Source organism: Acartia tonsa, chromosome 12 (assembly GCF_053477335.1).
Source record: "Acartia tonsa isolate MP-2025a chromosome 12, ASM5347733v1, whole genome shotgun sequence".
Classification (NCBI taxonomy): Eukaryota; Metazoa; Arthropoda; class Copepoda; order Calanoida; family Acartiidae; genus Acartia; species Acartia tonsa.
Genome location: NC_137271.1, coordinates 877,212 through 896,333, shown reverse-complemented (window position 1 = coordinate 896,333; position 19,122 = coordinate 877,212). Strand labels below are relative to the sequence as shown.

Here is a 19,122-nt window from a genome sequence, read left to right as displayed (position 1 = left end):
TTATTCTTATAATTTTCCATTCCACTATCCGTGGAAAGTTGTCTATAATACGATGCAATTATCAACTATTATAGGTCAAATGATTAAAACAATAGTATTCAAAGTAGTGCAAAAAAAGAGTCATTTTTCAGCAGTTAATGTCAATAAATCTCTGAATATGGCAATAAATTATTTGATTTCTAACAATATAATACATAAATTTGAAAGCCAAATAAGAGGAATTTAGGTTGATTAAATTTTGCTTTCAAACAAGGATGACAACATCCATAAAAGCGAAGCACTGAAACGGTAGGACAAACGGACATTAACACTTGAATAGTGTCAGAACTGAATAATCATAATATAAATTCATAAGGGTCAAAGCAAAATTGTAAGTAAATTTGTTAAAAAACTGCTTGATACAGGATAATGTTTATGGACATACTTACATTTTAAGGACTTAATTATAGAGTTGCTTTGCTTATAATATTGTACTTTGTTGTCCCATGAATCAGTATACCAAAAATCAGAACAATCGGATTATTAGATCACATAAAATATCAATTGACAGATTTTCCTTGATCAAAACAAAGTAATCCTGAAAAGCAAATGATTCTATCACATGTTCAAACTTATATAAAGTAATTTTCAAATACTTTAATATCTAAGTCATTTTGTTGTTTTGGTGGTTTGCTATTGTGGGCGTTCCATACTTCCTATTGTCTTCGACTATTTTACTTTGCATTTCAAATTTAAACCTACTTTTAGAGGCAAATATACTCTTTAAATATATATATTAGTTTGATTTATCTTACATAAATACTTTTCTTTCTAATAACAATGGATTTATTATTACTTGGATCTTTCACCAGATTATCATGTACTCTAATAAAGTAAAACTTGTAGCTGGCTAAAGTAACGATCAACCATTCCACTCTCTTTACCCTATACCCTCCCCTACTAGTGGGTGGACAAACCAACCAATAAGTGATATCCATGTTAGCAACCTGAATTGACGACAAGTTTTCTTTGTCATAATATCCACGTATATTCTTTAAACATTGAATTATCCCCATTCAAAGGGGAGATGGTAGCTAAATTAAGAACCTAGTAATAATGTCTAACTTTTTATCTTTGTGACGAAACAAAAATCCATCTCTTTTTAGGGGTTTCCTTTCCCACCTCCCCTCTCATCCTTCGATTTTTTACGTCACAAAGATAAAAAGTTAGACACTATTACTAGGTTCCTAAAGTAAAGTTGTTTAAAAATATATTTCATGAAAAAATAAAATAAACAAACAGACAATCTTAGTTATGGAGCAGCTGTCATTCTTGAATTTAGAATATAACATATAATATACAAAAACAAATTTAAAAATATGCAACTTTATTCTAATAATTCTATGTATTTACACAAAAGTTAAATTTACTCTTTATAAGGGGGATCTAAAGTGATAAAGTGGCTGATAAATTAATGCACATTTACAATAATGTTATATAAAATTACCATTACTAGCGGCTACGCTCCTAGAGGCCTCTAGGGGCACTTGAGGAGGGGAGAAACGAATTAGATAACCCAATTTATTATTTTAGATTTTAAAAGAATGAGTAAAAAAAAATTTCTAATTTTGGTTAAAAAACTTACATTTTTGTTGGGGGGGTGGGTAATTTTTTCTAGAGTGATTTCTCTTAGAAGTAGGTGGTACCCTCCCCCATAATAGTTATAAACCTTCCCGGGACCTATGAGAAGCTATCTTGTTAAATCGAACCCGATCGGTTCAGCGGTTAGCAAGGTCCTTCGGTACAGACAGACACACATCATGTTACTTTATTATAAGGATGTGATTTATAATTACTAGTATAGTCAAAATATAATAAAAGTCCCCATGGTTGATAAGCAATCGAATAAGAAAACGTTATAATAAAACTTTGGGGACTAGTGTAATTAACCGCCGAATGTCACCTCACTCCCTGTTATATTTACACAAAAGTTAAATTTACCCATTATAATAAGCAGGGATCTAAAGGGATAAGACAATGGCTGAAAAATTAATGTACATCCACAATAATGTTATACAAAATTACAATTACTAGCGGCTACGCTCCTAGAGGCCTCTAGGTGCACTTGAGGAGGGGAGAAACGAATTTATTATTTTAGATTTTAAAAGAATGAGTAAAACAAAATTTCTAATTTTGGTTAAAAACTTACATTTTTTTGGGGGGGAGTGGGTAATTTTTTCTAGTTAAATAGAACCCGATCGGTTCTGCGGTTAGCAAGATCCTTCGGTACAGACAGACACACATCATGTTACTTTATTATAAGGATGTGATTTATAATTACTAGTATAGTCAAAATTCAATAAAAGTCCCCATGGTTGTGATCCAACGAATAAGAAAACGTTATAATAAAACTTTGGGGACTAGCATAATGAGTAGCCCAATGTCCCCTCCTTTCCTGTTAAATTTAGGTTATTATGTGCAAAAACAAGCAAAATATATTGAAAAGAAATATGCAACTTTTTTGTAATAATTCTATGTATTTACCCAAAAGTTAAATTTACTCATTATAATAAGCAAGGATATAAAGGGATAAGACAATGGCCAATAAATTGTTGTACATTCACAATAATAATATGACCCTTATAATTATGGGTTTAAAAGTTTGGACATTCAACTAAATAAACCAACCAATCAAAATATAATAAAAGTCCCCAAGGTTGTTAAGCAATCGAATAAGAAAACGTTATAATAAAACTTTGGGGACTAGCGTAATAGGCAGCCCAACGTCCCCTCCCTCCCTGATAAATTTAGGTTGATATGTACAAAAACAAAATAAATTAGAAATATGCAACTTTATTGTAATAATTATATCTATTTTAACTAAAGTTAAATTTACCCATTATAATAAGCAGGGATATAAAGGGATAAGATATTGGCATATAAATTAACCCATTAGTGCCGAGCGCCACTTTTATGGACCGATCGAGCTGAAAATCTCAGGGAAGCTTTATAATGGTAAAAACGGAATTCCAATTTTTTTGTTTTGCTCTAGTGGCGTGCACAGGAAAGTTGCAATAAAACCCGGTTCGGCGCGAGTAAAAAGACCTTGCGGCATTAATAACCGTTTTTGGCGTTTTTTGGTGCTTTCCCCCGGCATTAAAGCCCGTTTGCGACCTAAATACCCGGTTATTTGGCCCCAAAAATTAAAAATGTAATTTTTGAACGCCCAAAGTGAGATGAACACTTTTTAAAACTACGATACGATCCGTAATTGAAAACTACATAACCTCATGTAATTGATAGAGCTACAACTAACATACAAAACAATTTATATCACATTTAAGATTTTGGCTATAGATACCACCCCTTTTTGGTTAATAAACCCGGTTTTTGTTGTTGTTGTAAAAAAGATCTATTAGTAAAACCGGGTAATGAAAATTTCAGACTTTCCCCCCATATGCCGAGCCGGGTCTATATAGAACGTAAAAAAACGATAAAAAAATCATATAAAAAATAATAATTTGAATAAAACGAATTCACAAATGAATGTAAATGCCAATAGACTTTAAATTTCACGAAAAAAATCACTAACTTTACTTCATAAACAAAAAAGTTAGGAGGGGTATTTTAAAATCACCTTGTTTTTCTTGGTTTTCAAATTTTGTTGAGCTATACCGGCAAACGGAAGTAAGCAAATCTGCCTGCTCCAGGGGGAAATGAAAACCCTTGTAGTAGAGGGGGGATTCATACTGAGAATGATGCAATCCTAAAACTGAGAACCGGTTTTTTTCGGCATTTTCTGGAACCGGGCGTTAAAAGCCGGTTCGTCACTAATGGGTTAATGTACATTTACAATAATGATATTACAAAATTACCATTATTTAGTTTACAATTAGAGGTTAAAACGATTGAACACTAAACTAAATAAACCAACCAATCAAATTCTTTGGTTAAGCCATCAAATAAGAAAACGTTACTATAACGCTTTGGGGACTAGCGTAAGAAGCAGCCCAATGTCCTCTCCCAACCTGTTAAATTTAGGTTCTTATGTACATATAAACTAAATATATTTATTAAAAATATGCAACTTTATACTAATAATTATATGTATTTACAAAAAAAAATTATTAATTATAACGGGCAGGGATATAAAGGGATAAGACAATGGCCGATACAATGATGTATAACCACAATCATGATATAAAAAATTACCACTTGTTTACAATTAGTGGTTGAAACATTTGGACACTCAACTAAATAAACCAACCAATCAAAAGTCCCCAAGGTTGTTGATCCAACGAATAAGAAAACTTTATTATAAGACTTTGAGGACTAGTGTAATAAACAGTCCCCTTCCTCCCTGTTAAAATGTACAAAAACAAAATATATTAGAAAATTTGCAACTTATTGTAAAAATTCTATGTATTTAAACAAGAATGACAACATCCATAAAAGCAAAGATCTGAAACGGTATGACAAACGAACATTAACTCTTTTAGAGTGTTAGAACTCAATATACAAAAATATAAATGTATAAGTTTTGACCAAATTATGCCTAAATTTGTTGCAAAACTTCTGAAATAAATAATACTGTTTAAGGACATTCTAACATTTTTTGGACTTGATTATAATATTGTACCTTATTGTAATAGGAATCAGTGTTCCAAAAATCAGATCAATCGGATGATTATATCACATAAAAAATTGTTGTTAAAAAAGTAAAAAAATCTACATGTTAAAAATAGACGATCAAACATTCTGGTAACGATTACAGAGTTGCTACGCTTTCTAAATCGTACCTAACGACTACAAGAATCATCATGCAAAGTTTGAAATCGATATAACAATTCTAACATGTCTAAATTAACGAAAAAAAGCTATTCGTTATGGACGGACGTACGAACCGACCCTAATTATAGAAAGGCTTCGCTTATAATAATTCTATGTATTTACAAAAAAGTTAGATTTACTCATTATAATAATGTATAATTATTTGCAAAATTATAAATGTTATACAAATAGTAAAAAAGTTGTACATTTCTCAGATAGGGAGGGAGTGGACATTGGGTTGTTAATTACACTAGTCCCCAAAGTTTTATTATAATGTTTTCTTATTAATTGGCTTAACAACTTTGGGGACTTTTGGGATTGAAAGTAAATCCCCATTCCCAATGATTATACACAAATATAAACCTTATGTAGAGTACAATTTGTAGTTGAAACTTAATGAACCAACCAATAAAAATTACACAATGGACCCCAAAGTTTTGAAATAAAGAGCCCAATGTTCAGATCAAAAGTAAGAGATTAATTATAAAAATAATAGTTCCTTAATTCCTGAAAACTTTATTAGGTGAATTAAAATTATGATTTAACTTTTGATTAATACGGGGAAAGTTTGAAAATTAAGCCAAACACACAAAAAAAGTGTAATTTGTTATTTGTATAGCCGTTAATATCAGGGATCTAAAGGGATAAGACAATGTACGAAAAATCAATGTATATTCCAAAGGATGATACACCAAATTACCTCTTCCAAATAGTGGTTGAAACGTTTGGACACTCAATAAATCAATAAATCAAAATTCAATAAGAGTCATAAAAGTTATTAATCAAGCAAATAAGAAAACTTTATAATAAAAGCTTGGGGACTAAAATAATAAACAGCCCAATTTTCCTTTCACCCCTGAGTTTAATCTATATGTGTGTGTGTATGTTTTTCTGTCTGTATTCCTAAGGGTTTTGAGGTTTCAAGGACAAACGCAGGAGTCACAAACGGTGGGACAAATGTAGGAGTGTCTAAATTATTTAAGTTAAGTTTACAGGTTAGGATAGGTTTAGATATGAATATACAAATAAGGCCCCTGCAGGGGTTAGGCATTTAAAAAATGTATAAGATGGTTTTTAATAGTTTAGGTTAGGTTAAGTGTCTTATCAATTGTAAAAGAGCCGTTTGAATATTAAACTATAAAATATTCAAACTATCTATCTGTCTATCCATCCATATATCTATACAAGATAACAGATTCTACCCCGCTACATATAGCCACAGAAGGAGGACATACTGACGTTATAAACTTTTATCTATCTATCTATCTTTCTATCCATCCATCTATCTATTTATCCTAGGAACAAAATAACAGATTCTACCCCGCTACATATAGCCACAGAAGGAGGACATACTGACGTTATAAAATTATATCTATGTATCTATCTAACTATATAACTATCTATCTATCTACATATCTATCTATCTATCCATATAAACTCTATCTATCTATCTATCTAACTATTCTAGGAACAAAATAACAGACTCCACCCCGCTACATATAGCCACAGAAGGAGGACATACTGACGTTATCAAACTTCTGCTGAAAAACGGCGCTTCGCCCGTAGATGAAAATAAGGTAGGTTTTTATTTTATTATAGGACCTTTGTCATTTGTTCCTTAGTCTATAAACCCATTTATATATCAATTCATCTATATTTCCATCTATTTATCTATCAATCAGTCCATCCATCCATCCATCTATCAATATATATATCTATCTATCTATCTATCTATCTATCTATCCATCCATCTATCTATCTATCCATCTATCTATCTATCTGTATATCTGTATATCTATCTATCTATTTATCTATCTATCTATCTATCTATCTATCCATCTATCTATTTATCTATATATCAATCTATTTATCTATCTATTTAACCTAAAATGACGCCTGTCCATCTAGCATTTATGCTTGGACATTCTTTATCTATCTATCTATCTATCCATCCATCTATCTATCTATCCATCTATCCATCTATCTATCTATTTCAGCCTGGAATGACGCCTGTCCATCTAACCGCTATGCATGGACATTCTTTATCTATCTATCTATCTATCAATCTATCTATCTATATATCTATATATCTATCTACCTATCTATCTATCCATCTATCTATCTATCTATTTATCTATTATCTATCTATCCATCTATCTATCTATCCATCTATCTATCTATTTCAGCCTGGAATGACGCCTGTCCATCTAGCAGCTATGCATAAACATTATTTATCTATCCATCTATCTATCTATCTATCTATCTATCTATCAATCTATCCATCCATCTATCTATCTATTTAATTATCTATTTTAGCCTGGAATGACGCCAGTCCATCTAGCAGCTATGCATGGTCATTCTGGTGTTGTTTCCGAGTTTGTTAAAGAAAAGGTGATTTTATCTTAAATTTTTAAAGTACAAGCGGCTACGATTTTAAGAAAAGGGGGGGGGGGGCGGTAAGTTAACCCATTAGAGTAAAAAACTAAATGGGAAGGGGTATGTCCTCATCCCAAGCTCTGTGTGCCGACACTCCATTGGGTCTATGAAAATCAACTATTATTACCTATTAACACATTCAAGAAGAGAAAAACAATTTGCTAGCAGACGAAAAATGTCCTTGGACAAGGGAGGCAGGTAGTAATCTGTATATACCCCTATACTATTAGTCGTTGTTGACACTCAACATTTGTTTTTCAAAAAAAATAGAAGGGCGATTACTCAAAGGTGTAAATTGGTACTAACCCCCAAATACAGTGTGTTTTTTTTTATGAGAACTTTTTTAAAAGCAATTTTTACCCACTTATAGTTATCAGAATTTAATGATTGTTGGCTTATTTTCTTCGTTTTTTAATGCAATTAATAGAACATTAAAAAAATATTTCAGTTTTTTTTTAAAAGTACAGTAAAATCTAAAATTCAAAACTTAGGTGTCAACGTCTAAAAATGGTTTTATCGCATTTTTCTTCTGCTCAAATATTCAACCTTTTACAAGAATGGCTGCTAAACAATTAAAAGTTGAGATATAGAGCTAAAAATGTATACAGATATTATTAGGGACATATACCAGAAGATATTAAAGTTTGAAGGTCATATCTCAATCAGGGAGGGAGTACTGGCCCCCCAAAGTCGACTACAGAAAGTCCAATTTTTTTCTTGCAAAGGGTAGAAGATTTAGGCATAAGAAAAATGCGCTAAAACCATTTTTAGACGTTGACACCTAAGTTTTGAATTTTAGATTTTACTGTAGTTTTTAAATAAAAACTGAAATATTTTGTTGTTGTTCTATTAATTGCATTAAAAAACGAAGAAAATAAGCCATCAATCATTAAATTCTGATAACTATAAGTGGGGTAAAATTGCTTTCAAAAAAGTTCTCATAAAAAAAACACTCTGTATATTTATAAATCCTCCCTGGACCTATAAGAAGCTTCGCTGTAGAGGATAATCATATCAGTTCAGCGGTTATCGAGATCCTAGGTTACATATACACAGATAAACACAAATCCTATTACTTATATGATGAGATTTAGCCGAATGCAATTCAAAAGATGTAAGTTTTTAAGAAAACTAATACTAAATATGATTAAAAGTGAAGATTTTCTATAATTAGGGTCAGTCCGTACGTCTTATCGTTAATTTAGGTTTATTGAAATTGCCCTATGGATTTCAAACTTGTCATTCTGATTCCTGTAGTAGTAAAGTACAACTGAGAAAGCGTAGAAACTCTATAATCATTAAAAACAACTTTAAGTAAGATGCAATTATCCAATTCATCTGCTTTTTAGAATTTTTAGGACAAGGTAGAATATTATAAGCGGGACGTCTCTATAATCAAGTAATAAAAATATATATATTACTATTCTACTTATTCAGTTCTGACACTCCACAAGTGTTTATTATTGTTCGTTCGTCCTATTTTCAGAGCTTCACATTTATGAATGTTGTCATCCTTGTTGTTAAATACATATATTGGTTTAGGTTTCATTAAGAAATATCAGTAAGAAAACCGGTTTGACGCCTTTGCACGTTGCCTCTTACTATGGGGAAGAAGGTAATTAGTTTGATAATTAAAATAGAGTTACTCAAGAGACATACTCTTTGATTCCACCAATTGGAGAATACTAAAGGAACATACAAGAGATCTCATTGGTTGAAATTTTGTACACATTTTTTTTATGTAGGGGCATAATTTATTAATTTCGTTCGTAATATTAGTCAGCTATAAGTTATCGCATAATTTAGGATTATGCATCTGTCTGTTATTTGGGGTGCTAGATCGATTCCTAAATTTCAAGTTTTAGTGATTTTCTCAACTACTATTTAAGGTAAAAGCTGAAACTTTCAGAGATTAATTTATTTCATATATGGATGTTGTCATCCTTGTTTTTTTAGATATTGTACGCGAGTTAATGCGTCACGTTCCGCCCAGCGTCAAGTCAGAGAAGCCAGCCAGTCCAGCTGCTAGCCTTGTCAAGTAAAATATAGATAGATAGATAGATAGATAGATAGATAGATAGATAGATAGATAGATAAATAGATAGATAGATAGATAGATAGATAGATAGATAGATAGATAGATAGATATATAGATAGTTAGGTAGATATATAGATAGATAGATAGATAGTTCTATGATAAATCCTTATATAAATCAGTCTGTCAGAGTGTACCGAAGGATCTAAGTAACCGCTGAACCGATATGGTTCTCCTTTACAGTGTATCTTCTCATAGACCCTGGGAAGGGTTATAACATTTTTTTGGGGTGGTTATAAAAATCCTTTAAAGAGAAATTTAAAAAGTCACCCCAAAATTGGTTAAAATTTTTATTTTTATAACTAAAATTAAAAAGCTTCAGATAAAGTAATAAACCCGAAAAAGGATACTGAAAATAAGTAAATAATAACCATAAAATCAATAAAGTTTTTGTTTATTGTTTATAACTAATACATTTTTCGATTATTAATTCATAATAAAAACAAACAAAAATAAAATATTTTATTTACTGTACAAAAATTAAATGAAGCTTTATTACTTTATAATTAAGGTATGTGCGTAAGTTTTTTGTTCGTAGTGTCATAATTATTTTATTTAAATCCATAAAGTAGATATATATGATATTATAGTAAAACACTAGAGAGAGAAAGGGTTAAACAACTGTATCACCTCATTGCAACCTTCTGGGGCAACCTTCCTATTGGGTCATCAAAAATCAACCAATGGTGTCGGTTATTTTAACACAGCCAAGTAGCAGACAATAATTTAGAAGCAGATGAAATAGGTCTTTGAAAAATGAAGGGAGGTAGTTGTCTGTATATACATCTATACTATAGATCTATTTATATGATAACAGTAATGACATTTCATAAAAACGGTATGATGCAGGGACGGAGGGGTCATTGGACTGTTTATTACACTAGTCCCCAAAGTTTTATAATAATGTTTTCTTGTTCGTTGGCTATACAACTTTGGGGACTTTTTATAAATTGTATTAGGTTGGTTCTTTAAATTAAGTGTCTAAACGTTTCAACCACTAATTAGAATCTACAAAAGATGTACTTTCGTGAAAAATTGTCTGTAATACGATGCTATACATGATTTTTCACTATGGCTGGAAATCGGTTCTAATCCAGCGGATATTGATCGGATTCGAAGCCATACTGGAAATAAGTTTACTATGACCTCTCTAAATGGCCAGGGATCTAAAGGGATAAGACAAAGACCGATAAATTAATGTACATCCCCAATGATACTGCACAAAATTACCCCTCTGTAGATTAAAATTGTTGGTTGAAACTTTTGAATACTCAACTTAATAAGTCAACCAAAAAAAGTTCACCAAAGTCCTCAAAGTTGTTAAGAGAACATTATTATAAAACTTTGGGGACCAGTGTAATAAATATCCCATTGTCCCCCCTCTCTTTCTCTGCTAAATGGCATGTTATGCCTTCATTAATATACAATATACATGCATGCAATTATTAACTAATATTTTATAACAGGGATCTTAAGGGATAAGATAATGAATGATAAATTGTTGTATATCCCAAATGTTGATACATATAATTTCCTCTTGTGTTGCTTTAAATTAGTGGTTGAAAAGTTTGAACACTGCTAGTATTAATACACCAATCAATATGTTATATTTAAAACTTTGGGTAATAGTGTAATTTAAACCCAATGTCCCCTCCCTCCATGGGGGTTAAATAATAATATCAAATGGCTTTCCAATTTATTTTATGCATAATTAAGTTGTTGTACACAAAAGTGTATTCAAGAGGGAGTCTAATAAAGTAACAGGATGTCTACTTGTCTGTCTGTGTGTACAGTAGGATCTTGATATGACCGATATGATTCTCCTTTACAGTAAGGCTTCTCCCGGGTTTTAATACTTTTTTGAATGAGGGTACCTCAACTCGCCCCTTTTACATTTTAAGGCTATAATGTGTAGGATCGACTATCCCACCTCCCCTTCCCTTAAGAGCTCCTAGAGGACTTTAGTTGTACCCATAATACGAAGTAGAACGATGTCCATCTGTCTGTCATTAGGTCAAGAGAAAGTTTATAACAGTACCTTCCAAGAGAAATCGTCCATAGAAAAAAATCCATCATAGTTTGCTATATGGGGCATAGCCTTAAATCCTTATACTAAAGTAACAGGATGTTTGTATGTGTGTCTGTGTATCTGTGTGTCTGTACCGAAGGATCTCGCTAACCGCTGAACCGATCGGTTTCTCCATAACAGGGTAGCTTCTCATAGGTCCCGGGAAGGTTTATAACTATTTTGGGGGAGGGTACCACCACCCTCCCAAGAGAAATCACAATAAAATCAAAAATAATAAATATTTCCGCCGCATAGTGTCGCTAGCATAGTCGCGCTACGTAGAGAAATGAATTTAAAATGTTTAGTCGCGCTGCGTAGACTCATGAATTTAACTTAGACAAGTTATTTCTCAAATTAGATATTTAAAATAAAATAAAAAACATTTAAAGGCCACTAGAGGCCTCTAGGGGCGTAGCCGCTAGTATAAAATAAAACAATCAGTTTGTTTTAAAATTTACCATTTTTAAAAGAATAGCTCTGTAATTGTTACCAGAATGTCCGTACGTTCATTTCAAACATGTTAATTTAAATTTTTTAACAACAGTTTTTAAGTGATATTTTAATCCTGTTGATTGGATTTTTGGAATATTGATTCATAGGACAACAAAGTACAATATCATAAGCAAAGCATATCTATAGTCAAAGCCGTTAAAATGAAAGTATACATATATATACTTAAACAGTATTTTTGTATATAAAAAATTTGCAACAAATCTACTTATAGTTTTGCTCATTCAGTTCTGACACTCTACAAGTTTATTCCACCGTTTCAGAGCTCTATGAATGTTATCATCCTTGTTTAAATTTAAGAAATATATTTTGTTTCATGAGAAAATTTTTTTTAACTAATGCATCAAAAGGGTGAAGGTTATTACAATGTATTAAACAGTAAAATTATGGTTATGGGTAATTGGTTTAAATTTTATTTACTGTTCAATTTTAAAGTTTTCTCTTTGAAGGTGATGGTCCACTCTCCCAAAATGGTTATGGACCTTCCCATGACCTATTAGAAGTTAATCTGGAAAGGATAACCATATTGGTTTAGCGGTTAGAGAGATCCTTTGGTACAAACAAACATAAAACATCCTGTTATAAGGATAAGTTTGTCGGATCATGAGCTTAAGACCAGTTCAGAGTCTTAATTCAAACACCATGTTTAATCTTTTGTACATTATAAAAATACAAAACCATTTACTTTTCACCAAACGTAATTTACCAAAGTAGTATATAAAGTATTATGCTAGTCTAAATATAGCGTTTAGACCAGTTCAGATTCTTAATTTAAACACTGTCTTTTAATCTTCTGTACAGTACAAAAACATGAAACCATTCACTGTTCACCAATTTTTTGTTACCAAAATAGTTTTATAAAGAGATTCCTTCTTTAAAAATATTCTTTCAAAATATTTTATGTGTAAAGCTACCAACCATTTTGGGTAAATCTATCCAGAAAGAGAGAGGGGACAATGGACTGTTTATTACACTAGTCCCTAAAGTTTTATAATAACGTTTTCTTATTCTTTGGCTTATCAACTTTGGAGACGCAAGTGAATTTTGATTGGTTGGCTCATTAAGTTGAGTGTTTAAACGTTTCAACCACTAATTTGAATCTACAGAGGGGGTTGTACATCAATTTATTGGCCATTGTCTTATCCCTTTAGATCCCTGATCTATCAGTCTGTCTGTCTAAGCTAATTAAAGAGTTAAAAATTTATAAATCTATGCTGTTTAACAGTTTACTATATTTGCATTCTTATTAATACTAGTGCCTGCACCCCTAGCATCGAGGGGTCTGCATTCTAAGGTAGATTGAGTTTAAATTAATATTGCCTTAAACCTAAATGAAGCTTCCCTAAAATGGTGAACTCAATCGGTTCAGTGGTTTTAAATATCTTAACGAACAATTCTAATAATTTCTACTTTATATAAAAAAGGATATTTTGTTTAAAAACTGGCAAATTTGTATTAATAGCATGCTTTATAGCAATCTTTAGAAACAATTTTACTTTCTCAAATATAACCAACACTAGAAAAAAAAACTCGGGGATCCAAAGGGATAAGACACTGCACACTGGTCTGGAGGGGTCAACAATTCAATTTTTCCTACCCATCAATTTAGACAAAAGTTGACCTGCCAGCCTTCAAAGACATCCTGAGCCACCTTTATTTTAAATATCAACCCATGTTGATAATATGTTTTTTGAAATAATTTGGGGCCAAAGCTGCAGAACCCTAAAATCTAAGAAAGTATTATTGACATTGATAAATTTGCTATACTTGCTTAAATGTGATAAAATCAAATATCCGCATGTTGGAAATTGTCCAACTAAAATAAGTCCTATATAAGTTCAAAAATTATTTATAACACAAAAAATGGTACAAAATGCAAAAATGTGGTTTTTTTTCTCAGTTTTTAAGATAAGGGTAAGTTTGGCAACATTTTCTTAGTGAGTATTCTCCGAGTGTCGCGCATGTTTATTAAAAAGAATTTGTTGGTATTGTAATTTGCTTCATATTTCACGATATATATGGCATCCGATTTTGTTCGTTTTTTGCATTATAAAAGAAAATAAAATGTATGCCATAATTTAACAATATTTTTAAAAAACTTAATATGAACGTATCTCGCATCTGATTGGTTGAAAGGAAAACTTATGAAGCCCTCATTGGTCAATGGCAAATACTTACGAGCCTCTGATTGGTCATTTGGAAACACTTTTGGGGCCTCTGATTGGTCAATTATTATCTAGATATTAAACGATTTTTTTCACAAAACATTTACGAGGTAGCTTTCATAATATGTAAATATTTTGTTAAAACTTGCAATTTGGGAAATTTTAAAGTATTAAAATAAATTCATTTTGATAAGTGTGTTAAATTGTTTGAAAGATAGCTTACTAAAAATACAACATAATATTCGGTCTTTGTGTGTGTGTGTGTGTCTACGCGTCAGTTTACGCTATGTTGTTCGTTCGTAACGGGGAGACAAGTACACACACACACATACATTTAAACATACAAACAAACGCATCCTTATAAAAATATGCCATAATTTTATTTAGTAAGATGAAATAACAATGATTTAAAATGATTTTTAAATGGATTAAGTCAAGAAAATTCAGATAAAATAATCAAGATATTAACAAATTAAAAACGCCCAAATATTAAAATTCAGCTGGTGAAAAAACAGTTAAACGTACAAAAATTTTTACTTCACATGAAATTTAGCCAATTACAATTGTCTTTAAAAAAGTATTTCATAGTTGTCTTGATTGGACAGCTCCTTCCCCCCCTAAATGTCCAATAAAACTTCGGAAACGGCGAAAATCAGACTTTAAAGGTCATTTTAAAGGTCTTTGACCTTTGAGGTCATGTATTTTTTTTCTCATAAATGGACTCCCTGACCCCTAAAACCCCCAATTTGCCGTATTGGGCATAAAAATCGGCCAAAAGACGGCTGAAAACAAATTGTTGACCCAAAACTGCGTTTTCGGACCAGTGTGCACTGGTGGATAAATTGATGTGCATCCCTAGTGATAATACACAAAATTACCTTCTGTAGATTACAATTAATAGTTGAAACGTATAGACATCCAACTTAAAATGCCAACCAATCAAAACTCATTCCCCAAAGGTCCCAAAAGTTGATGGCCAACAAATAAAAAAACGTTATTATAAAACTTTGGAGGCTTGTGGAACAGCCCTTTGTTCCCTCCCCATGGAAATATAATATAAGTATCTAATAATTACATTAAAAATTATCCACTTAAAGCTTGTTTTATATCATGGGATGTAGAATGTACTTGAATATTATGAAAGGCAATTTAGGTTGCTAACATAAATAAAATTAATTGGTCAGTTCAACCATTCAGTACTAGAGGAAGAGAACTGGAAAATAGGGTGGTTGGGGGAGATCGAGCCACTTTTATGATAATTTGGTATAAGATCCAAATAATATTAAATCAATGTTATTTGTAAATATATCTTTTACAAATTTATTTCAAATGTTTCATATTAAAAATAGGTCCAATTAATATTGGGTATTAACATTGCATTTTAAATACATTATCAAATATAATATTATTTGATATGTTGGCTTAATAATTTGTTAAAACAAAAAAGTCTCATAGTTTTTATATGGCTTTTTATTATAATAAATAGGTATAATTAACCGTGTAATACTTAGGGATCTAAAGGGATAAGACAATAGCTGATAAATTTATGTACATTCCCAATGATTATACACAAAATTGCTCCTTTCTAGTTTATTGACGCTAAATTAAATGAACCAACCAATCAAAACTTAAAAAAAGTTCCCAAAGTTAATAAGCCAACGAATAAGAAAACTTTGGGGACTAATGAAATAAACAGTCCAACGTCCCATCCCTCCCCAGTAATACTGCATTTAAATTAATGGCTTTTCATTTTTTTCTTACATTATAAAACTGTTTACATTAGGTGAAGGTTATTTTGAATTATAACAAGGATGACAACATCCATAACAGCGAAGCTCTGAAACGGTAGGACAAACGAACATTAACACTTGTTGAGTGTCAGAACTATAGAAACAGAATTCTAAAAAAAATCTGAGGAATATGATAGTCATATCAAATAAGAATTTATTGTCAAAAAGGTTAAAATCAACATGTTATAAATGGACGTTAGGACATTATGGTATCGATTTTAGAGTTGCTACGCATTCTAAAACGTACCTAACTAATACAAGAATCACCATGCCAAGTTTGTAATCGACAAGTTTGATGTACACTTTTTTCTTAGTAGATTAAAATTTGTGGTAAAAACGTTTGGACACTTAACTTAATTATCCAATTAATCAAAAGCTGAAAAGCCAATGAATAAGAAAACATTATTATAAAACTTCGGGGACTAGTGTAATAAACAGTCAATTGCCCCTCTCTATATGCCCATCATTGCATTAAAAGAATATGCATTAATATTAATTTAAAAACATAGTTGCCAAGCCAAAAGTATAAACAATTATACCTTATAATCTTATTAATCTATATATTTTTGTAATAAGGGATTTAAAAAATATTTCTGTATTATGCAATATATATGTAAAGTATCTTAATCAATCAATAAATTTATCAAACATATTACAATTGATATATCTATAGACCCTATAACCATCATATTTATTAAAACTTTTATCTATTAATCCATCTTTAGATAAATCAATCAATGCATCTATCAATCTATCTATAATATATTTATAAATTTGATTACCTACAAAATTCTAACACCACTCTCCCTTGCGGCTAACTTGCAACTAAAATAGCTGAATAATATCTATCTATCTATCTAGGGAGTTATCTACAAAATCTAGTTCTAACATCACTCCAACTAGCGGTTAACTTGGAACTAAAATAGCTGAATAATATCTATCTATCTATCTAGGGAGTTATTTACAAAATCTAGTTCTAACACCACTACACCTAACGGCTTACTTGGAACTAAAATAGCTGAATAATATCTATCTATCTATCTAGGGAGTTATTTACAAAATCTTGTTCTAACATCACTCCAACTAGCGGCTAACTTGGAACTAAAATAACTGAATAATATCTATCTATCTATCTAGGGAGTTATTTACAAAATCTAGTTCTAACACCACTACACCTTGCGGCTAACTTGGAACTAAAATAGCTGAATAATATCTATCTATCTATCTAGGGAGTTATCTACAAAATCTAGTTCTAACATCACTCCAACTAGCGGTTAACTTGGAACTAAAATAGCTGAATAATATCTATCTATCTATCTAGGGAGTTATTTACAAAATCTAGTTCTAACACCACTACACCTAACGGCTTACTTGGAACTAAAATAGCTGAATAATATCTATCTATCTATCTAGGGAGTTATTTACAAAATCTAGTTCTAACACCACTACACCTAACTGCTTACTTGGAACTAAAATAGCTGAATAATATCTATCTATCTATCTAGGTATTTATCTACAAAATCTTGTTCTAACATCACTCCAACTAGCGGCTAACTTGGAACTAAAATAACTGAATAATATCTATCTATCTATCTAGGGAGTTATTTACAAAATCTAGTTCTAACACCACTACACCTTGCGGCTAACTTGGAACTAAAATAGCTGAATAATATCTATCTATCTATCTAGGGAGTTATTTACAAAATCTTGTTCTAACATCACTCCAACTAGCGGCTAACTTGGAACTAAAATAACTGAATAATATCTATCTATCTATCTAGGGAGTTATTTACAAAATCTAGTTCTAACACCACTACACCTTGCGGCTAACTTGGAACTAAAATAGCTGAATAATATCTATCTATCTATCTAGGGAGTTATTTACAAAATCTTGTTCTAACATCACTCCAACTAGCGGCTAACTTGGAACTAAAATAACTGAATAATATCTATCTATCTATCTAGGGAGTTATTTACAAAATCTAGTTCTAACACCACTACACCTAACGGCTAACTTGGAACTAAAATAACTGAAAAATATCTATCTATCTATCAAGGGAGTTATCTACAAAATCTCGTTCTAACATCACTCCAACTAGCGGCTAACTTGGAACTAAAATAACTGAATAATATCTATCTATCTATGTAGCTATCTATGTATCTATTCATCTATATATCTATCTATCACCTATCTATCTATCCATCTAGGGAACTATCTACCGAGTCAGGGCTAACACCGCTCCACCTGGCGGCTTATTCTGGAAGTGAAAATGTGGTCAGAGGCCTTCTCAATTCCCCAGCTGTTCAGGTAAAAAGACAATATGAAGAAGCTGTCTCAAAAAATCAGCCATGTGACGTCATAAAAATGAGGGAATATCCATATCTTTTTTAGGGGTTTTCTTTTCCTATTCTTCTTACATCTCCCTCATTTTTATGATGTCACATGGCTGATTTTTGAGACACTTTGTCTAGCTACAAAAATAAACATCATATAGTTTTTCTTTGGTACAGATTTCAGTGATATAAAGAAGTGTTAAGGTTAGGTTAATGAAAGTTACATTTGTTGGGGTAAAGTAAATTAAATAAAACCACAAGGGCTAGTGGGTTATCATCATATCAATATAATAGAATTAAATTTAACATTTTATCCTTTTTATTGCGAATAAAAAGCAATCAGTGGTAAATATATAATATGAGAAGAACAGCAAATATTAGTTAGTGCCTGAAAAATTGCACTATAACATAGAGAAAAATTTTATCTGAAGAAAACCTTGCTTGCCTCAAACTTCTTCGCCAGCCAATAAAAGTTTTTGTGTGATTTTATTCTATGTAATACAAGGTGCTTTCCCCTAAAAGTGCCTAGGTGAGCACTGAAATCCCACCCTTTATTTTCAATCTATTTAAAATAAATGCAGGTTTCTGTGCTATAAACCATCCATAATTCATAAAAGTACTCAAAGTTTTTAAGCCAACTGGGTTATAAAACTTTGGGTAGCTGTGTAATTTTTGGTCCCCTACATATCTGGCTATGAATAAGTTCATTTTCAATAATGAATAAGTTTGAGGCATATAGGGTATTCTTCTGATAAAAGTTACCTCCAAGTCACCAATGTAATTATCACAAATGGGCTTTTTTCAAAAAATATATATAATACATAGTCATTGAAACACATAATTTGATACATAAAAAAACGCTTTTGTAGGTCAAGGAATGAACAAAATACTAATACAATTTTTAAGGAATTTTTA

At 31.2% G+C, this 19,122-nt stretch overlaps 1 protein-coding gene across 1 annotated transcript in view; it reads left to right on the top strand.

The window, feature by feature from the left end:
• nompC (no mechanoreceptor potential C) overlaps positions 1–19,122 on the top strand; it is a 98,389-nt gene that overhangs the window by 38,832 nt on the left and 40,435 nt on the right. Inside the window, exons 22-26 of the mRNA XM_080178214.1 lie at positions 6,278–6,386; positions 7,126–7,200; positions 8,788–8,860; positions 9,202–9,283; positions 18,082–18,181. Of these exons, the coding sequence (XP_080034340.1) occupies positions 6,278–6,386; positions 7,126–7,200; positions 8,788–8,860; positions 9,202–9,283; positions 18,082–18,181 (439 nt within the window). The remainder of the gene's footprint in view (positions 1–6,277; positions 6,387–7,125; positions 7,201–8,787; positions 8,861–9,201; positions 9,284–18,081; positions 18,182–19,122) is intronic.